The sequence below is a fragment of the Vipera berus genome, assembly GCF_964194415.1.
Source record: "Vipera berus genome assembly, chromosome: 4".
In the NCBI taxonomy this organism is placed as follows: domain Eukaryota; kingdom Metazoa; phylum Chordata; class Lepidosauria; order Squamata; family Viperidae; genus Vipera; species Vipera berus.
The window spans coordinates 10,867,321-10,890,037 of NC_138206.1; the positions used below are offsets into that span (position 1 = coordinate 10,867,321).

Genomic DNA, 22,717 nt, shown 5'->3' on the forward strand with positions numbered 1-22,717 from the left:
TAGAAAAAAGTCCTAGATATGCTGAGATTGTGCCCCTGTGGACAAGGGACCATTGAAACCACAGCTTGTGTTCTGTTATATTGTACCTTCTATAAGGATTCACCAATTTATTTTACAACTCCCTACCTGCTATAAGGTGATGGTGAAACTTTTAGAGATCCAGTGCCCTAACTGCAACCGAAAACCCACTTACTTATCACTGGGTTCCAGGTGGGCATAGCCGCGGTGGTCATGGCAGACTGGGTGGGCGGGGCCAGTCCCTCGCCATCTCCGGGGCACGGCACGCATGTTCACAAAGAGGGCTCTAAGTGCCGCCTCTGGTATGTGTGCCATAGATTCGCCACCACTGTGCTATAGTATCTGGGAAATTCTGATCTCTTTTATGTATAGCTGTTACTGTGGGATCAATAGAATAGTTTCTTTGAATGTAGGGTAAATTCCGCTGTACTGTCTCTAAATTAGGCTGCTCATCTGTGATCTCACATACTACTACGTCCTGTTCTGTTATATTTATTTAAAGTTTTAATTTTTTAATTCTGGTCCGTGACCGTAATAAAAAGTTGATTGATTGTATCACATCCTGTCTACATGTCTCTCTTAGTTGGCATGATTGATTTTGGGTTACAAGAGGGGTGTAGAAGTGGGTTGGACTAGTCCAGGGGGTAGGCAACCTCGGCTCTTTTATGACTCATGGACTTCAACTCCCAGAATTCCTGAGCCAGCTGGCTCAGGAATTCTGGGAGTTGAATTCCATGAGTCATAAAAGAGCCGAGGTTGCCTACCCCTGGACTAGTCCCTTCCACTCTGTTAATTATTGGGGAGAAATAAAAGATCTATGTCCTCTTGTTCTTTTTTTCAGGTTGGTTGGTGAAAACCTTCATTGAGCCACATGGCACCAGTCAGGTCTTTGCAAGTGTAAGAAGAGAACTTTTTTCAGAAATGAAGGCAGAAAATATCCAGGGCTTTCTACAGTAAGTCTGCCCTTTTGACCACCTACAGCTGTGTTTTATTATTATTATTATTATTATTATTATTATTATTATTATTATTATTATTATTCTATAGGTTTTGGAAAACAATCTGGGGTGGGCTGATCATGCGTTCATATATACACACAGATACTTTTTCTGATATATATATAGAGAGAGAGAGAAAGAGAGAGAGACAGAGAGAGAGAGAGAGACAGAGAGATAGATATATGGATATGGATATGGATAGAGAGACAGATAAATATAGATAGATAGATAGATAGATAGATAGATAGATAGATAGATAGATAGATAGATAGATAGATGATAGATAGATAGATAGATGATAGATTACACACACACAGAGAGAGAGAGAGAGAGAGAGAAAGAGAGAGACATAGAGATACAGATAGAGATAGAGATAGATACAGTATGTATATATAATGGTTATAAGTTGACAACTTACATACACACACACAAACATACACATACATATACACATAAATTACTGTATACATATACATGTAGCTCCTTACAGCAGTTCGTTTAGTGACTGTTCAAAGTTATATCACTGAAAAAAGTGATTTATGACCAGTTTTTCACAATTAACAACTATTGCAGCATCTCCAGGGTTATGTGATCAAAACTCAGGCACTTGGCAACTGACTCATATTTATGACGGTTGCAGTGAGCTGGGATGATGTGATCCTCTGTGCTTCCACCCTGAGATGGCTTTTCCTTCTTCTAGCTCCTTCACCAGCTTCCCACATGTGGCCGGAACAGAGCAGAACCTCCGGTTGGCCAGACAGATCCAGACTCAGTGGAAGGCGTTTGGCTTGGACACAGCAGAACTGGTTCACTATGACGTCCTCCTTTCTTACCCAAATCAAAGCTCTCCCAACTATGTTTCCATTACTGATGATGGCGGGAAAGAGGTAGGGCAAAGCAGGTTGTGCCTTCTCTGAGGGAGCCCCCAGGGGAAAAACTGGATGGAAGTATGCGGGGCAGCAACACCTAAGATTCCTCTAGAACAGGGGTCTTCAAACTTGCTCCCTTTATTATGACTTATGGACTTCAAGTCCCAGAATTCCTCAGCCAGCGTGCCTGGCTGAGGAATTCTGGGAGTTGAAGTCCACAAGTCATAAAAGGGCCAGGTTTGAGGCCCTTTTATGACTTATGGATTTCAACTCCCAGAACTCCTCAGCCAGCGTGCCTGGATGAAAAAGTCTGGGAGTTGAAGTCCACAAGTCAGAAAATGGCCAAGTTTGAAGATCCCTGCTCTAGAAAGACAATTAGGTTGGGGTGACTTTTTTGTTGGGTACGGTGGGCCAAAATAAGCTTTTCTAACCTTTTATAAGGACGGGAAACAAAACAGATATTAAGCATCATTGTATATCCTACTGTCAAGGTGTGAAATTAGGCATTATATAGAATGCCTAGGAAAACTATAGGTTGCCAAAATGAGACGTCAAAGTATGAAACGCTTAATATTTCACATGAGGCCATTCTGTGCAATGCCAAAAGGCAAACTTACAAAGTCTAAAATACTCCAGCTAAAATGCCATTGTAGCCTTCTTTGTTGCAACATTCTGATACTTCAGCAAAAAAGGAGAAGCATCCTTTTACATAGCAATTATAAAAGGGATGCGGTGGCTCAGTGGGTTAGGACGCTGAGCTTGTCGATGAGAAGGTCGGCAGTTTGGCGGGTCGAATCCCGAGTGCTGCGTAGCAGAGTGAGCGTCTGTTACTCATCCCAGCTTCTGCCAACCTAGCAGTTCGAAAGCACGTAAAAAATGCAAGTAGAAAAATAGGGACCACTCCGGTGGGAAGGTAACAGCGTTCTGTGCACCTTTGACGTCTAGTCATGCCGGCCACATGACCACGGAGACGTCCTCGGACAAGCGCTGGCTCTTCGGCTTTGAAACGGAGATAAGCACCAGCCCCTAGAGTCAGAAACGACTAGCACACATGTGCGAGGGAACGTTTACCTTTACCTTATAACCAATTGGAAAGTAAATCTGAACTGCAGATATGTCTTCTGACTTCATCGCTTCTGAGCAGATGTCTGTGAGGGCTACATTTCTATGTGAAATTTGAAAATCAAAATAGGAACCTTCAAAAGAATTGTAATTCTAGGAGCCTGCCAAGTCTGCAGCCTAACCGGGTTGTCCTTTCAGCTTTCTAATGAAACTTCTGACTTTTTCTTGGTGACTAGATTTTCAACACGTCATTGTTTGAGCCCCCGCCTGAAGGTTATGCAAATATTTCTGGAGTGCTGCCACCTTATAATGCTTTTTCAGCACAGGGCGAGCCACTGGTAAGCGTTAGATGACATTTATTTAATATTTAATATAAAAATGAATTTGATATGGTAATGATAACAATTCGGCTGGTGTGAATTTTTTGGTGTGTATGTGAAAATTGTGTGGACAGTTTGGCTTTGTGGCTGCCACAAAGAAGAGAGGTCAACTTATTTTCCAAAGGACCAGAAGATAAAACAAGAAACAATGGATGGAAACTAATCAAGGAGAGAAGCAGCCTAGAAATAAGGAGAAATGTCAGGACCCAGCCCACGTCTTAGGAAGACAAAACTCTTGGAGCCAAATCTTAGTCCAAAAGGAATCTTTACTATGACATGCTTGGTTGTAGGAATACAAGACAGGACTTAATATTGTTCTACAAACTAAACCCTTATAAAGAGTTCCCGGTTCAATGCCCCCTTAACCCCATTTGGTCAGTCCCCCATCATTTACCTCGTATCATCCCTCTCGTGGGAAAAAGGAACTTAGGATCTTTTATGTTTATTGCTCTCTTCCATGACACAAGCCAGATGCTCCTACCCTAACCCCCCCCTTTTGTTCCCCCAGTTCAAAAGGCTTCTCTTTTCCTTTGAAATGCCTAATACAGGCTCAATGCACATTCATTCCCTCCTCCTCGGGAGATGGCAGAATCCATGGAATAATGTTTTAAACATACATTTATGAATATGATATAAATGGATTCTGACAAGAAACTTCCTAACCGTGAGGACAATTAACCGGTGGGACAGCTTGTCTTCAAATGTTGTGGGTGCTTCATCACTTGAGGCTTTTGAGAAGAGCTCTATTCTGATTGATTGAGTGATTGAAATCTATTACAGTGGTACCTTGGTACTTGACTGCTTTGAAACTCAAATTTGATACCCAATGCATTTTGACACAAAACTTTTGTCCTGATACTCATCGTTTGTTTGGTACAAGCTAGAACTTGTCAGCCTGGGTTGCTTTGTGACTAGCTACAGTATATTATTCTTTATGGGGAAAATTTGTTTGGTACTCATTGATTTTGGTACTTATCGTGCCTCCCGGAAACAAATAATGATGAGTACCAAGGTACCACTGTACCTTGAGATGTGATGCTGGCTACAGCCTTGGCTGGTTTTGAAAATGAGCTGGACTGTTTTGTGGAAATCATAGGGGTCAGTGACCACTCTGAGAAAAAGCTTATGCGCTTATGGAAAAAAAAAAGCAGAAGCTGTCAATCAAACCAAAGCATTTGCTTGGATACTATATTTGGGCTGAAAATCACCAGACAGAACTAGAATACAATAGTGAGTGCAGTTATTTGGGCTGCCATCTTGATTTCTGCAGCCTGTGTTTGGTAACATCACTTTCTCCTCAGTCTGCAATAGGTAGAAGCTGTTTCCAAGAAAGTAAAAATTATCTCATTTCTCCTCTTCTTTTGAGTACCTCCATGTTTGGTTTCTGAACGGAGGTGGTGTTCTGTGTTAAACTTATTTGACCAGTTGTTGGCATATCGATTCCTTGCAAATCACATATCCCTTTCTTAAAGCACTGTGGCCAGGAATTCCACATGACATTAATGCCTTTCATGCAATAAAGACCTTTGCATGAAGCCTAATCTTCCTGCTTAGTTCCACAGAAAATGTTCTGTTGGTTCACTATTGGGGCCACATGTGGGAGATGTGAAACGGGAAGTAAACTTTCAGAGGAGAACAAGGATGCTAAAAGCAAAGAAAGTATCATGAACAAAACCATGGTCCGGGACACACAAGACAATTACAGCAAGAACGGTCCATAGTCCAGAGCAGGAGACAGGTTTAAGCAGAACATTGGGTCCTAGCAACAGCACTTAGCACTTAGACTTAGTTTACAGTACTTTACAGCCCACTCTAAGCGGTTTACAGAGTCAGTCTATTGCCCCCAACAATCTGGGTCCTCATTTTACCAACCTTGGAAAATGAAATGCTCGGTCAACCTTGAGCAGGTCAGGACTGAAGGAATCGAACTCTGGTCATGTGAGCAGAGTTAGCCTGCAATACTGCATTTTAACCACTAGGCCAGCACAGCCCTGAACATCAGGCATGGTAAAACCTACCCAGCCTTAGCTAAGCTTTGCAAAGTCAGCAGAAAAGAACTTCATGAGAACATGGATATGTCCATGAAGATATGTCAGGGGTACTTGGTTGAGTGAGAAGACCAAAGGTTTCAATAGCATTCCCTATTGCTGTCAAGAAAGTACATGGATAGGTCAACAAAATGGTCGGGAATTTATTTTACTTTAAATAAATAAATAAATAAATTAAAATAAATAAACCTTTATTGTCAAAGTACAACATGTGTACATTGAGATTAGCTGAGCCTCCCCCCCCCCGTGCTCTCTCCCCCCAACACACAGTGATAACAAACCCTCCATCCCACCACACTATGTGAACCAACTACACCACACACCGGCCTCCCAAGTCAATTCTGCATAAGATTATGTCCCATTTAAAAGCCTAACAGCCCACGGATAAAAGCTATTTTTCAGCCTGTTGGTACGGCTGGCTATATTCCTATATCTCCTACCGGATGGTAGGAGAGTAAAGAGATACCATCCAGGGTGTGAGTCATCCCTGAGAATCTTCCTCACTCTTCCAAGGCAACGAGCCCTGGCGATGTCATCCAGTGGTGTCAGGGGACAGCCCACGATGTCTTGTGCTGTGCTCACTACCCTCTGTAATACTTTCCTGTCCGCGGCTGTCAGACCAGCATACCAAACCACAATACCATACGAGAGGACGCTCTCTATAGTAGACCGGTAAAAGAGGGTCATTAGCTGTTGTTCTACCCTGTTCCTCCGCAAGACCCTAAGAAAGTGAAGCCTCTGTTGGGCCTTTATACTGAAGAGTCAGACGTTCAGCAAAACGGATTGGACAAGATGTCACAGGGGTGAACCACAAAATAAATTTTCTTTAGCACTGGATTCTATGGTGGGGGGGGGGGGCTTCTTACATCAGACCAATCCCCTCCCTATTTCAGGCCAGATGCTGTGCATAGCTTCTTCTCAGAATATAGAACTACTCAAAAATAGTTGCAATTCCTAATGAAATCATCCTTCCACTAGACCAGGGGTAGGCAACCTTGGCTCTTTTATGACTCGTGGACTTCAACTCCCAGAATTCCTGAGCCAGCCTGGCTCAGCTTGGAAACCTCTCCCTTTCCCCCTCAGCATGGCTGGCTCAGGAATTCTGGGAGTTGAAGTCCACGAGTCATAAAAAAGCCCAGATTGCCTACCCCTGCCTTCTCCCTTCCTCTTAAGCCTTTCAGCCTTTTGATATTTGACTTTGAATTTGGGATACATCTAAGGCTTTAGGGTATGCCAAAGCATATGGACTGGAATCTGGAAAAGTAGCTGCTGTGTATTGCTGGGATTAGTTCTTCCAGTAGCATCTGTTAGGGCAGGGGTCTGCAGCCTTGACAACCTTAAGACTTGTGGACTTCAGCTCCCAGAATTCCGGGAGATGAAGTTCACAAGTCTTAAAGTTGTCAAGGTTGGCGACCCCTGTGTTAGGGGACGCATCAACATCTGAAAAATGGAAGGTTAAGCATTGCAATCAAAGCCCTCCTCTTGTTGCAGGTGTTAGTGACTTTGTCCACACACACGTACAAGAAGTGGATTTTTGATGTTGACATTGCAGCTGGCAGCTGGCAGATTTATGCCTGCCCCTAAAAAGAAGCATGAATTCTCCCTAGCTTGTGTGTTTTGGTGCTTGTTCTCAGGAGTGGATAGTTTCCATCTTCAAGCTTGGCTGATGAAGACGAGTCATCTGTGGAGGTTCTCAGTCATCCATGGTTGTTCCAAAGGTGCTTTCAAAATGGCCACTGGTCTTTCTTGGAGACATTTCACTTCTCATCTAAGAAGCTTCTTCAGTTCTAACTAAGCAGTGGGGAATGGAAAGGATTTATAGTATTTGCATTTAGCCAGGCATTAACACACCCAGGGTCATTGAAACCATCTGGGATTAATGAAGATAAAGTCATCATCTTTCTCTGAAGATGAGTTTTCTCGGGAGACCACAACACTCAACATTCTGTTGTGACTTTCTACGTGTCTATGGGGACCGCTTAAATGTCCTGTAAATAAAGATGTTTGCTTTGTCATGTTGCCAACTTTTAATAAACCATTTCAACTAAAAAAATGAGATAGGAGGCCTGAAGGAGGAATCAAATGGGCATTTATGGGGATATTTGCAGTTGTGATACAGTTCTCTATATAAGTGAAACAGATTCCATGTGTAGTAGTGCATTAAATAAAATTAAGCCCCCCAAATGCTGTTTTTGTTTCCATCCTAAAAAGGCCGATCTGGTGTATGTCAATTATGGACGCACAGAAGATTTTTTCAAGTTAGAGAGAGAAATGGGAATAAACTGTACAGGAAGGATTCTCATTGCTCGATACGGGAAAATATTCAGAGGAAACAAAGTAAGTTATCAGCATCTTTATGGTTTTTCTCAGTGACAATACCACCAAGAGAAATATTTTAATGTCTTTACTAGGGCTTTGTTTAAATACTGCACATTTGTTTTTTAAAAAGGAAATGATCCAAAGTGAATAGCAATTAATTAATTCGACATGGAATTTTTGAAAATATGTATGGTGCAAGCCTCAAAAATAGTTCAGTCGTTTATGGTGGAATGTTTGATGAGAATTCAGTTGGTGTTTTACAAATCATGGGAGCCAAGCCATTATGTTAAGCCAGACATGTCAAACACAAGGCCCGGGACCCAGATCCGGCCTGCGAAGTGATTTCATGTGGCCCGCAAAGCCATCCTGGAAACAGTGAGGGAACGGCCCCCACTGCCTTGGCACTTGCCCCGGTCCCATCTCCCTCTGCCAGAGACCCTCAGATCTGTCCCACTCCTGCCCAGGCCCCCATAGGCACCCTTGATGCGAGCGATGTAGAGCTGGCCATGCCCACCCAGTAGGCCATATACACTCTAGCCACGCCCAGCCAGTAGGCCACGCCCACCCTGGCCACACCCACCTGCCCCCCTGAGGGCAACTGCAATGCTGATGTGGCCCTCAATGAAATTGAGTTTGACACCCCTGTGTTAAGCTGTAGTAGAGGCAAATTGTTCTAAGGACATTGGTTTAGCACGTAGTCCAGACTAATGCTATTCTGATTACCCGTTGGTGGTTGGGCTGCCTGTATGAGCACACCGAACCTAACCTGAATTTCTTATTTGTGGACTTGATGTCAGCTCACCTGTCTAACAGGTTTTCCTGCTATACATGCACAGAAACACACAGAGGGAGAGGGAGGGAGGAAAAGAGAGGGAAAAGGAGGAGGAGAGGGAGAGGGAGGGACAGAGGGAGGGAAAGAGGAGAAGGAGAGAGGGAGGGAGAGATACGGAGAGGGAGAGAGGGAAAGGGAGAAGGAGAGGGAGGACGGACGGACGGACGGACAGATGGATGGAGGGAGGGAGAGAGGGAGAGGGGGAGGGGGAGAGGGAGAGGGAGGGAGAGAGAGAGAGGGAAGGAGGGAGGGTGAAAGGAAGAGGAAGGGAGAGATGGAGAGGGACAGCGATAGGGGGAAATAGTAGAGGGGGAGGGAGAGAGGGAGAGAGAGAGAGAGACTCAGCTCTGGCCTAAGAACCCAGCTATATTTCATCTCTTTTCTTGATTTCCTCTTACAGCACAAGTTGGCCCTTTGTGGTCCCATTGAGTGCATTGCAGTAGTCCAGATTAGAGGAATGGGCCCAGTTAGGCTACAAAAGGGATTTGTGCAAAGGCCTTCAGAAGAGGACGCTGTGAATCTAGGGATAGTTAACACCCAATCTGAAGAGGTGCTGGCAAATATTCACCAACAGCTGGGTTGCTACATTCTGGATTAACTGAAGCTTCAAAGGCAGCTCCATGTAGGGTGTATTATAGTAGTCTAGACCCATGACCAGGGGTAGGCAACCTTGGCTCTTTTATGACTCGTGGACTTCAACTCCCAGAATTCCTAAGCCAGCCACGCTGAGGGGAAAGGGAGAAGTTTCCAAGCTGAGCCATGCTGGCTCAGGAATTCTGGGAGTTGAAGTCCACGAGTCATAAAAGAGCCAAGGTTGCCTACCCCTGCCCATGACAATCAAGGCAGGAGCTATTTTGTTGGGGTAAATACGGGACGGCCTCCAATTCATGCACACCAACCCTTGGGATCCATCTAAATCCCATTAATGCCACTCCCGAAACTCAAGGGAACAGAAGAGCATTTTAATTTAATTTAATTTAATTTAATTTAATAATATTTATATACCGCCCTTCTCCCTGAGGACTCAGGGCGGTTCACAGGGCAGAATAAAATACAAATACAAACGTTAAAACAGGATTAAATAATTGCCCATATTAAAACAGTTGGAATAAAATTCTAAAACACCAAGTTAAAATTAAAGCACAAAATTAAAAAAAAAACCCCACCAATCCCCATCAGGCTAGGCCGGCTTGAACAAACAGAAACGTCTTGAGATCGCGACGAAAGGAGCGAAGATCGGGCGCCATCCGGAGCTCTACCGGTAGCTGGTTCCACAGCTCCGGAGCGCCCACAGAGAAGGATCTCCCCCTGGGGGCCACCAATCGACATTCTCTGATCGGTGGCACCCTGAGGAGGCCCTCTCTGTGGGAACGCACAGGGCGCAGGGAGCTTGATGCCGGCAGCAGATGTTCCCTAAGGTACTCCGGCCCCATGCCATGAAGGGCTTTAAACACTGTTACCAGTACCTTGAATCTCACCCGGAAGACAACTGGCAACCAATGCAGCTCACGGAGCAGCGGTGTAACGTGGGAGTATCGGGAGACTCCCAACACAACTCTCGCGGCTGCATTCTGTACCAGTTGGAGCTTCCGGGTGGTCCTCAAGGGCAGCCCCATGTAGAGAGCGTTGCAGTAGTCCAGACGAGAGGACACGAGCGCATGAGTGACCGTGCACAAATCATCCCGGCTAAGATAGGGCCGCAACTGGCGCACCAGGCGAACCTGGGCGAAGGCCCCCCTAGTCACAGCTCCTATATGGTCTTCCAAGGTGAGCCGTGAATCTAGGAGGACTCCCAAGTTGCGAGCCCTATCTACGGGGGGTAATAGTTCACCCCCCATAGCCAGAGGTGGAACATCCGAATAAACCCGGGATGAAGGTATGCAAAGCCACTCAGTCTTGTCGGGGTTGAGTTGGAGTCTGTTCCTCCCCATCCAGACCCGAACCGCCTCCAGGCACCGGGACATCACGTTGAGGGCATCACTGGGGTGGTTTGGGGTCGAAAGGAAAAGTTGGGTATCATCAGCATACTGATGATACCCAACTCCAAAGCCACGAATGATCTCACCCAGCGGTTTCATGTAGATGTTGAACAGGAGAGGCGAGAGGACCGACCCCTGAGGAACTCCACAAATGAGAGACCTCGCGGTCGACCTCTGTCCTCCTGTCAACACCGACTGCGAACGTCCCTGGAGATAGGAGGAGAACCACTGTAAAACTGTGCCTCCCACTCCAAAATCCCCAATTTTGCTTCTTAACCGTTGATTTCTCTGCAGGTTAAAAACGCCATCTTGGCAGGAGCAAAGGGAATTATCCTTTACTCCGATCCTGCAGATTATTGTGCACCTGGGGTCAAACCCTACCCAGATGGCTGGAATCTCCCTGGACAAGGAGTTCAGCGTGGAAATGTGTTAAATCTAAATGGCGCAGGAGATCCCCTCACTCCAGGCTATCCAGCCAAAGGTTAGTCTCCATAGGCCCACCTATGACACCCTTTGGGAAGGAAAGACCAGAGCTTGTTGATGTCACGTTTGCTTTCCATATACAGGCAGTCCTCGACTTACGGCCACAACTAAACCCAACGTTTCTGTTGCTAAGGGAAACACTTGTTTAAGTGAGTTTGGCCCCACTTTACGACTTTTCTTGCCACCGTCACTAAGGGAGCTGCTGCAGTAAATCTGGCTTCCCCTTTGAGTTTGCTTGTCAGAAGGTCGCAGAAGGGGATCACCTGACCCCAGGATCATGCAACCGTCATAAATAGGAACTAGTTGCCAGGCATCTGAACTTTGATCACGTGACCATGGGGATGCTGCAACGGTCATTGAGTGTGAAAAAAAGGTCATAATTCCCTCGTTTCAGTGCCGTTGTAACTTCGAGCGGTCATGAACTGTTGTATGTTGTAGTTGTCTGTTACAAGTTTTGATCATTTCAGATGAAGCTGGAAGATACTCTAAGCCAGAGGTAGGCAACCTTGGTTTTTTTTATGACTCGTGGACTTCATAAAAGAGTCATAAAAGAGCCAAGGCTGCTGCCTGCTCTAAATTCTTTGAAAAAAATGTGAACATACTCTTTAAAATAGGTCGTGTAGAGCAGGGGTCCTCAACCTTGGCAACTTTAAGACTTGCGGACTTCAACTCTCAGAATTCCTCAACCAGGAATTCTAGGAGTGGAAGTCCACAAAGTCTTAAAGTTGCCAGGTTTGAAGACCCCTGCTGTAGAGATAAGAATAGCAACTGAGTGATGCCACAAAGGGGTGAAAAAATACTGAAGCACAAGTAAGGTAAAGGTAAAGGTTCCCCCGCACATGCGTGCTAGTCGTTTCCGACTCTAGGGGCCGGTGCTCATCTCCGTTTCAAAGCCGAAGAGCCAGCGCTTGTCCGAGGACGTCTCCGTGGTCATGTGGCCGGCATGACTAGATGCCAAAGGCGCACGGAATGCTGTTACCTTCTCACCGTAGTGGTCCCTATTTTTCTACTTGAATTTTTACATGCTTTCGAACTGCTAGTTTGGCAGAAGCTGGGATGAGTAACAGGCACTCTTTCTGCTACGTGACACTCGGGATTCAACCCGCCAAACTGCCGACCTTCTGATCGACAAGCTCAGCATCCTAACCCACTGAGCCACAGCGTCCCTGTATGAAAACATTAATTGACAACTCTTGGTGGCCAATTCATGTGAAACCAGACAGTTGAAAAACAATACAATCAATACAATCTGTTCAGCAATACAATCTAAACACCTCTGCAGATCCTAAAAGGAAGACTGTATAGATAGACCTTGACTTAGAACCACAACTCTGATCCGAATTTTTGTTGCTAAGCAAAACAGGTATAAAGAGAGTCACACTGATTTTGTGACCTTTTCTACCATGGTGTTAAGCAAATCACTGCAGTCAAATGTGATGGTTAAGCAAAATCAGCTTCCCCACTGGATTTTGCTTGTTAGAAATATCTCAGGGGTTGCCACAAAGAAGAAGGGGTCAGCCTATTTTCCAAAGCACCTGAGGGCAGGACAAGAAGAAATGGATGGAAATTCATCAAGGAGACAAGCAACCTAGAACTAAGGTGAAACTTCCTGACAGTGAGGACAATTAACCAGTGGAACAACCTGCCTCCAGAAGTTGTGAATGTTCCAACACTGGAAGTTTTTAAGAAGAGACTGGACAGCCATTTGTCTGAAATGGTATAGGGTTTCCTGCCTGAGCAGGGGGTTGGACTAGATCAGGGATAGGCAACCTTGGCTCTTTTATGACTTGTGGACTTCAACTCCCAGAATTCCTGAGCCAGCCACGCTGAGGGGAACGAGAGAGGTTTCCAAGCTGAGCCATGCTGGCTCAGGAATTCTGGGAGTTGAAGTCCACAAGTCAAAGAAGAGCCAACGTTGCCTACCCCTGGACTAGATGACACCAAGGTCCTTTCCATCATCATCATCATCATCATCATCCAACTGGGAAGGTTGCCAATGGTGATCACATGATCCTTTCATGCTGCAACCATCCTAAGTACAGGCCAGCTGCCAAGCTCCTGAATTTTGATCACATAGAGATGCTACAACCGTTGTACATACAAGGTCAGGTCACAAGTCACTTTTTTCAGTGCCGTTGAAACTTTGCATGGTTGCTAAATGAACGATTGCAAATGGAGGACTAAGTACTGCTAGCCCTGATTGCATGTGTTCATATCCTACTGATCTCAAACTTTCATTGATTATTTATTTTCCAGAATACATGTTCAGACTTGACATTAGTGATGGGGTGGGAATCCCCACCATTCCAGTGCACCCCATTGGTTACCACGATGCTGAAGTTTTATTAAGGTATACATATTAAATTATGTCCGATACTTACGTGAACTGGAAAATCTATGGACTTTGAAAATCCATGCCTGTTTCTTGACTTGGCTCACTTTAAAGGACTGAAAGCTTACCCAGCCAGGAGGTGGGTTTGATGTAATGGTCAATGGCGCTGGACAAGAAACCAGGAGACTATGAGTTCTAGTCTTCCCTAAGGCATGGAAATGACTTTGGAACAGTCACTCATTCTCAACAGGTAGTCCTTGACTTACAACCATAACTGAGCCCCAAATTTCTGTTGCTCCTGTGTTTCCCCCAAAATAAGACCCAACTGGAAAATAAGCCCTAGCATGATTTTTCAGGATGCTCGTAATATAAGCCCCACCCACAAAATAAGCCCCAGCTAAGACCATCAACCAGATGAATGCATTTACTACCGTATTTCCCCACATATAAGACCTAACCAGAAAATAAGCCCTAATGTGTCTTTTGAAGCAAAAATTAATATAAGATCCAGTCTTATTTTCAGGGAAACACATTGTCTAATTCACAGGGGTGTCATTGGGATATAAAACACTGATTGACTGATTGATTGATTAGCTTTAGTAGTCACCAGACTCCAGAAATACTCTGGGCAGCATATATTTAAAACAGAGCCAGTTTGGTCCAGTGCTTAAGGTAGACTAGAAAGTGGGAGACTGTGAGTTCTAGTCTGGGGTCCCCAACCCCCGGGTTGTGACCCACTCCCGGGCCGAGGCCTGTTCAAAACCAGACCGTGGGAGAGATGTGCAAGGACTCACACATAAATCTCTAGGAGGCCTCTTCAGCGGTGCTTGTGCTTGCGCACGAATCTGCACTCATGCGAGCGTAGGGTGCTCATGCGTGAAGCTCCATTTACACGAGTGGAGGTTGCACACGCTCACTGCTCACATAAATAGAACTCTGTATGCGTCCATGTGCCTGCCACTCTCACACACACACCCTTTGTGCTGGGCCAGGCCGCCAAACTGGAAAAGGGTAACTTTGGGCTAGCTACTCTCTCTTAGCCCAACTCACCTCACATCATAGGGTTGTTGATGTAGAGAGAAGTTGTGCTGGATATGTTCATTGCCTTGTGTTATTTGTAATAAAAGGATAGAGGCGGGATGTAGAGAGTAAAGGTTTCCCCTGTCCAGTTGTGTCTGACTCTAGGGGCAGTGCTCATCTCTGTTTCTTATCAGATGCTTCCATGGTCATGTGGCTAGCATAACGATAAGCTGAGGCCAGTGCTTCTTTGTAAAAGAAAAAGGTGCTGGAACTTACACATATCATACAACCCTCCTTGCCTACTCTACAAGGTTCCATTCAAAAAGGTGCCGGAACTCCGTTCTGAGCGTTCTATGAGAAAAAAAAGCCCTGGCTGAGGCTCACAGGATGTGGTTACTTTCCCACCGAAGTGGTACCTATTTATCTACTTGAATTTGCATGCTTTCAAACTGCTAGGTGGGCAGGAGCAAGTAACGAGACTTCACTCCTTCGCACAACACCCAGGTCTCAAACTTGAGCTGTCAGCTTTCCAACTGACAAGCTCAGCGTCTCTAACCCCTGAGCCATCGCACCCCCTTGAAGGCGGGATAAAACTAAATAAGTAAAAACAAAAAGCAATTGAAAGAACCTAAGCGTCTGGATAAGGGACGTGGTGGCTTAGTGGGTTAGGACGCTGAGCTTGTCGATCAGAAGGTCGGCAGTTTGGCGGGTCGAATCCCGAGTGCTGCGTAACAGAATGAGCGCCTGTTACTCGTCCCAGCTTCTGCCAACCTAGCAGTTCAAAAGCACGTAAAAATGCAAGTAGAAAAATAGGGACCACTACGGTGGGAAGGTAACAGCGTTCCGTGCGCCTTTGGCGTCTAGTCATGCCGGCCACATGACCACGGAGAGGTCCTCGGACAAGCGCTGGCTCTTCGGCTTTGAAACGGAGATGAGCACCGGCCCCTAGAGTCGGAAACGACTAGCACGCATGTGGGGGGGGAACCTTTACCTTTACCTTTACCTAAGCGTCTGGATAAACTGCACCACAATCGGTCAGTCTGAGTTCCACAAATGTCCTATTCCAAGGCTTGGAAGGACAGCTATTTTTTTTAAAGAACGTTTAACAGGATGGGAGGTAAAAAGTTCTCAAAAAACACGAAAAAAGACAAAAGAAGGTTTCTTTGTTTTTCCAGGTTCATGGGTGGTTCTGCAGCTCCAGACAAGAGTTGGAAAGGAAATCTCAACGTATCCTACAATGTTGGGCCTGGATTTTTAGATCACTATTCCACAAGGTTAGTTCTAACATTTTTCTAAAAAATCATTTGGCTTCAATTGCCATCCAAACTGGGCATATCCACTTAAAGCTGTTTTCATTTTCTGAGAGACCATTGTCTGTCTTAGGGGCTGGGTGAATGCAGGGAATCCACAGCTGACGACCTCAATCGAGCCCAAAATTTCTGTTGCTAAGCCAAACATTTGTTAAGTGAGTTTTCTCCCATTTTACGACCTGTCTTGCCACAGCTGTTAAGTGAATCATTGAAATTAAGTTAGTAACCTGGCTTGTTAAGTGATCCTGGCTTCCCCATGGTCTTTGCTGGTCAGAAGCCAACTGAGAAGGTTACAAATGGCAGTTACGTGATCCTGGGACACGGCAGCTGTAATAACCACATGTTGCCAGATGCCTAAATTTTGAACCTGTGACCATGAGGACCAGTTGCAAGTCACTTTTTTTTCACTGCTATTGTAACTTCAAATGGCTACCAAACAAATGGTTGTAAGTCAAGGACTACTTGTACTTACTGAACTATACTACGTAAGGTTTACATGTCACAATCAACTACTAGATGGCTAAATCAGGGGCCTTAGAACAGGGGTAGGCAGCCTTGGCTCTTTTATAACATGTGGACTCCCAGAATTCCCGAGCTAGCATGAAGTTGAAGTTGAAGCCAGTTGAAGTCCATGAGTCATAAAAGAGCCAAGGTTGCCTACCCCTGCCCTAGAACATGGGTGTCCATCTTGACGTATCGCGACTTTTTTTTTGCATTGCTGGAGCTGGGGTGGGCGCGGACTCTGTATGATGCAACCGGCCTGCGGGCCGGCAGTTTGTCACCCCTGCCCTAGAAGACTTGTTATGCATGCAAGTCAGAGCAAATCCAGCTAATTTACAAAACATAACAACTGCAGAAATTAGGGCTGGCAGGATCAAATTATCAGCATTGCTGCTAGTAATTGATGGTTCATAGGTGAAACGATGTGAAGTTGATTTCGTTGCTTGGATAGTCAGTCTTGATTTGCGAACTGGCCATTAAAATTTTGGACAAGCACTACGTAGGAGTTACGTGAGCTACATTTTAGCTTCTAATGCCAATCTTGAATTCAGAATAAGACCTCATTGTTGTAAGTGGTGAAGTTCTATCTTTAGCTTGCTGGTGTATTGCTGCTGCCAGTCACGTTGCTATGTTAATAAAGTAGGTTGTGGGAACTTATGTATCACCTCCATCTTTTACTGCAAGAAGGTTGATTATGCAATGCCCATTGTCCTAGCTTGTCTAATTAAGAAGCAAACTCTTTAATCTACTTTTTTAAAAGCACTTCTTTTTTGAAAGCTCATTTTTTCTGTTCTTTCCCTTTCCTTTGCCAAAATTTGGAAACTCAGAAGGAGCTTCTTCTTCTTCTTCTTCTTCTTCTTCTTCTTCTTCTTCTTCTTCTTCTTCTTCTTCTTCTTCTTCTTCTTCTTCTTCTTCTTCTTCTTCTTCTTCTTCTTCTTCTTCTTCTTCTTCTTCTTCTTCTTCTTCTTCTTCTTCTTCTTCTTCTTCTTTTCTCCTCCTCCTCTTTCTCCTCCTCCTGCTCCTGCTCCTCCTCCTCCTCCTGACTTCTGACTTGAGGTACATTGGATATATTATGGAGACCATTAACACTCTGGAGAAGGCTCTAATGCAGGGAAAGGTAGAAAGAAAGAGTAAGGGACAACCTACTCCTTTGTGGCAATGAGTGCATCGTTGGAAGACCTGAAGAACCAGGTTAAGGATAATCACCATGGAGAAAATCTCTGTGGTTGCTAAGAGTCTGCAGTTTCTACAGTAGATGGCACACAGTCAGTAACAATCAATCAATTACAAGGAGAGGCATAGAAATAAATGGTCTTTGCACAAGAGAGAAGTACTTAATGATTATTTTACAATATAGCCTACGGAAGAAATAGAGCAGAAATCAACCCAATGACGTAAATTAAAATAAATGTGGCCATAACTGGAGGAAGAAACACATGCTCGCATATTTATTACCTATTTGTTCAATTTGTCCCTGCTGCAAACAACAGGACTCTCAAATGCGCACGACAACATATTTGTAATACAATAAAACATCCATAAGAAAAGGATCAGAGCACTCCCTCCCACCTCAAAAGAAATATACAATAAGGTACAAATAATTTACGATACTTTACCAGTTTCTCTGTTTCTTTAGGCTCTTGGGAACAACTCAAACTTTAACGATTGTGGGAAAATCTATAATGTTTTAGTGTCAGGCTCTAAAACCAAGAAATATCTGAGGCACTCCAAAGCAATTTCCTTCATTGTTCCTCATTTATAGGTGTTCTTCACCTATAGACAGAAATCTTGCCAAACTAAAACACTTGTATAAAAATATACAAAAATATACTCTTGGGAACTACTAGGCAGGAGCTGTCTTCACTCTCTTTCTCCTTCATCAACTATCTAAACTTTTCTGTCTCTTGCTCCTCTGGAATTCAGCCCTTCTCTACTGGGAATCCAGACTACATTCCACCACAGTGGGCCACCTTAGTATCTGGCACTTGTTAGACAAACAAACAAACAAACAGTTTTTCAGTTTCCCAACCTTCTCATTGTGGTCTCCTGGAATCACTAGTCATTTTTCTGCATAAACATGTAGATTCCAGCCAGGATTTGGTTATGACCAAGATTAGATATTTGTTCCTAGAAGTTGATCATTGAATGAAGCCAGAAATAACTGGAGATTCGATCCAGGGATCCATGTGAACGTGTTTCTGCCCAGCCGCAAACAAATGGTTGACTCCACTTGTAGCAGGATTGAGTCCGTTTGCAAAAAAAATACAACTTGTGATTGCTTTGAGGTACTCCTACTGTGGTTGACCTTACTACTCTGTCACCAAATCTTTTTCTCTCTCTCTTCTATTGCAGAAAAGTTAAGATGCACGTTCATAGCTCCAGTCAAATTACACGGATATATAATGTGATCGGAAGCATCAAAGGAGCAGTGGAACCTGGTGAGCTTTGAATGTTGATTGCATTATTTAAAACAAGAATGGACAGGTTTTGGGTAGCAGGAAACCAAAATGAGCAGGTGTTTAAGGAAGGTAACGATTACAGTAGATGGTGTAAGGAGGACTATATATCCCTGATCGTTTGTTTTCCGGGTGGTATCGGAATTAATGCTTTCCCAGTCATATTAATTCTGTTTTAATGCTTATAGTATCACAGACATGTCAAACACAAGGCCGGGGGGCCGGATCCGGCCCGCGAAGTGGTTTCATGTGGCCCACGAAGCCATCCTGGAAACAGTGAGGGAACAGCCCCCACTGCCTTGGCCCTGGCCCAGAGAACCTCCTTCTGCCAGAGACCCTCAGATCTGTCCCACTCCTGCCCGGGCCCCCATAGGCACCCTTGAGGCGAACGATGTAGAGCTGGCCACGCCCACCCAGTAGGCCACACCCACTCTAGCCATGCCCACCCAGTAGGCCACGCCCACCCAGGCCATACCCACCCGGCCCCTTGAGGGCAACCGCAATGCTGATGCGGCCATCAATGAAATTGAGTTTGACACCCCTGTAGTATCATCTTTGTTGGTTTCCACTTCAAAATGTTGATGCCCAGGTTCTAAGGAGGGAGCAGGAATTTAAAACAATATCAAGAAATAGATTAACAGGAGTCAGTAGAAACATCAGAAGCTTTGGTCAAAAATTGATGGCACAATGGAAGACACGATAGCTGGTCAATGGTGATAGAGCCGTGGTGGCACAATGGTGAATGGTTGGAATGCAGTATTGCAGGCTAATTCTGCTGACTGTCAGGGGTTCGATTCCCACCAGCTCAAGGTTGGCTCAGCCTTCTGGTCTTCTGAGGTCAGTAAAATGAGGACCCAGATTGTTGGGGGTGGTGGCAATATGCTGACTCTGCAAACCACTTAGAAAGGGCTGTAAAGCATTATGGGGCAGTATATAAGTGCTATTCTTATAGCACTTAGATCTATAATGCTATACTGTGAAGCACTATAAGTCTAAATGCTATTGCTATTGCTAGAATGGAAGAGAGGAATCTTCCAAGGAAACTCATTTTTTACCACTACTTTTTGTCGTTGTGCTGATTCTTCTGTCAACACTGCTGAATATCTCAAGCCATGGCTATCGAACCTCAAAGACATCTGTCAGGCTATCCCACCTGCTTTGCATCTATTTCTGAAATAGAAAAGAGAAGTCTAACAAGTTTGTTCTGAGTTTTATGAAAGTGTGTTGTCTTTATGCTTCCTTTTCTTAGATAGGTATGTCATTTTTGGAGGCCACAGAGATTCCTGGGTCTTTGGGGGTATCGACCCCACCACAGGAGCTGCTGTCCTTCAAGAGGTTGCCCGCAGCTTTGGCAAGATGATGGAGAAAGGTAAGATTAGTAGATGGAAAAATTGGGAACCCAATGCAGAGATGGGATGTGCTGGGATTTAAATGTCAACATGCGTTTGAAGTGGATTCTAAACCACCTTGACCCTTTGCTCAATAAGTGTAGCTGGTTAAATAAAACTAACAAATAAAACAAAATCATCTTCCAAAGATAAAGGAAGGCACAATAGATGTTTCTACTGAGCAGCTTAAACCTCCTTGCTCATGCTAAAAGGGATTTGTTGGCTTCATTTTTAAACTAACGCAAGTTTATTTGTCCGTAGACATTGATAGGTTTGCATCTTCAGCCATCAGTGGGTAAAGAATGAAGGTTTCCCTGTAATCTCAATTTATTCTTGCATAGGTTGGAGGCCAAGAAGAACAATCATTTTTGCCAGCTGGGATGCAGAAGAATTTGGATTATTAGGATCCACAGAGTGGGCAGAGGTGAGTGAAGGATTTTAACATTTATTTAAAATTATACACAGGTAATCCTTGACCTATATCCCTTAAAAAAAGTGACTTATGACTAGTCCTCCCCCAACTGTGGCAGCATCCCCTTGATCACATGATCAAAATTGGGATGCTTGGTAAATGGCGTGTATTTGCGATGGTTGCAGCATCCCACAATTATGTGATGGCCATTTGTGACCTTCCCAGCCGGCTTCCAACATCCAACAAAGTCAATAGGGAAAGCCAAATTTGGCTTAACAACCCTGGCAAAAAACAGCAACAATGTAGTAAAATCATGTGCAACTCACTTAACAGACAGCTTGCTAAGCAACAGAAATTCAGGTCCCAACTGTCAATTGAGAGCTACTTTATTATTTTCATCAGATTTATAGAGACACTCAACTTGACCAATTCTGACCAACTCTGAATGCTTAGCCCAAAGGTGCTTTTTCATGAGGCAACTGGTTTCACTTTCTCATCCAAGAAGCTTCTTCAACTCTGCTGAAGAGAAGATCTTGTCTGAAGAAGCTTCTTGGGTTAAAAAGTGAAACATCTTCAGAGAAAAACAAGAAAGTCCAGTTGCCTTGTGAAAAAACAACTATGACCTGGATGACTGAGAATCTCCATAAATATTCTGAATGCTTAGCATAAAACAGCCAATTACAAAAGCCACACAACTGACACCCAAAAGAAAAAGACTTGGTTGTATAATGAAAACAAGACTTCATGCTAGGCTGCATTAACAGAGGGATAGAATCAAGATCACATGAAGTATTAATACCACTTTACAATGCTTTGGTAAGGCCACACCTGGAATACTGCATCCAGTTTTGGTCACCACGATGTAAAAAATATGTTGAGACTCTAGAAAGAGTGCAGAGAAGAGCAACAAAGACGATCGGGGGACTGGAGGCTAAAACATATAAGGAACGGTTGCTGGAATTGGGTATGTGTAGTTTAACGAAGAGAAGGGTGAGGGGTGACATGATAGCAGTGTTCCAATATCTCAGGGTTTGCCACAAAGAAGAGGGAGTCAAGCTATTCCCCAAAGCACCTGAAAGCAGGACAAGAAGCAACGGATGGAAACTAATCAAGGAGAGAAGCAACCTAGAACTAAGGAGAAACTTCCTGACAGTTAGAACAATTAACCAGTGGAACAACCTGCCTCCAGAGGTGGTGAATGCTCCAACACTGGAAGTTTTTAAGAGGAGACTGGACAGCCATTTGTCTGAAACGGTATAGGGTTTCCTGCCTGAGCAGGGGGTTGGACTAGATGACCTCCAAGGTCCCTTCCAACTACTTCTTCTTCTTCTTCTTCTTCTTCTTCTTCTTCTTCTTCTTCTTCTTCTTCTTCTTCTTCTTCTTCTTCTTCTTCTTCTTCTTCTTCTTATTCTTATTATTATTATTATTATTATTATTATTATTATTATTATTATTATTATTATTATTATTATTATTTATTAATTACCGTATTATTATCTCAGAACCCAGGAGAAGAGCCAGGTCTTCAAGGTTTGCTTAAAGGACCACAGGTTTGGGGGGTGGAGGGTGTCATTCCAGAGGACACGCTCCATGAACTGTTCATTGACATTGCTTCAAGGATGGGACCAGGAACCTGCCACACTGCCAGGGAACCAGAGAAAGGAAGAAAAATGGTCCCATAGATATCCAAGCCACAAGCCATGAAGCGTTTTATAATCATCATCAGCACCTTGAATTGCATCTGGTTTTCTGAAAGAGTTGCAGCTTCAAAGGTTCCGTAGAATGTTAGGTTGAACATAGCAGGATTTTATTATGTTTTCTCTTTATAGGTTAGCAAAACAAAAATATATATTTTTTTCCAAAGTTTCAGAATAAAACCCCCAGGAGGGATCAGAATCAAGAAAAGGAAAGAGATTACCTAGGATTGTGAAAAATGTCCCTATTTCTTTGAGAAGACCTGTCAAATAATAGACAAGAGGACTTCATGGCGATATGTTTCTGAGAAGTTCTCAGGAAGTTTGAACATAATAATAGCAATAGCACTTAGACGTATATGCCGCCCCATAGTGCGTTACAGCAGGGGTCCCCAACCTTGGCGACTTTAAGACTTGTGGACTTCGACTCCCAGAATTCCTCAGCCAGCTTTGCTAGCTGAGGAATTCTGGGAGTTGAAGTCCACACATCTTAAAATTGCCAAGGTTGGGGACCTCTGCTTTAAAGCCCTATCTAAGAGGTTTAGAGAGTCAGTCTATTGCCCCCAACAATCTGGGTCCTAATTTTACCAACCTTGAAAGGATGGAAGGATGGAAG

The 22,717-nt window shown here is 44.2% G+C and overlaps 1 protein-coding gene across 2 annotated transcripts in view; it reads left to right on the plus strand.

Annotated features, from left to right (window-relative positions):
• Positions 1 to 22,717, plus strand: part of NAALAD2 (N-acetylated alpha-linked acidic dipeptidase 2) — a 44,394-nt gene that overhangs the window by 7,318 nt on the left and 14,359 nt on the right. For both annotated transcript variants that reach the window (XM_081327478.1, XM_081327479.1), the window contains exons 2-11: positions 860 to 971; positions 1,717 to 1,903; positions 3,184 to 3,285; positions 7,587 to 7,712; positions 10,800 to 10,986; positions 13,245 to 13,338; positions 15,516 to 15,614; positions 18,504 to 18,589; positions 19,857 to 19,976; positions 20,337 to 20,419. In XM_081327478.1, coding sequence (XP_081183604.1) covers positions 860 to 971; positions 1,717 to 1,903; positions 3,184 to 3,285; positions 7,587 to 7,712; positions 10,800 to 10,986; positions 13,245 to 13,338; positions 15,516 to 15,614; positions 18,504 to 18,589; positions 19,857 to 19,976; positions 20,337 to 20,419 — 1,196 coding nt within the window. The remainder of the gene's footprint in view (positions 1 to 859; positions 972 to 1,716; positions 1,904 to 3,183; positions 3,286 to 7,586; positions 7,713 to 10,799; positions 10,987 to 13,244; positions 13,339 to 15,515; positions 15,615 to 18,503; positions 18,590 to 19,856; positions 19,977 to 20,336; positions 20,420 to 22,717) is intronic.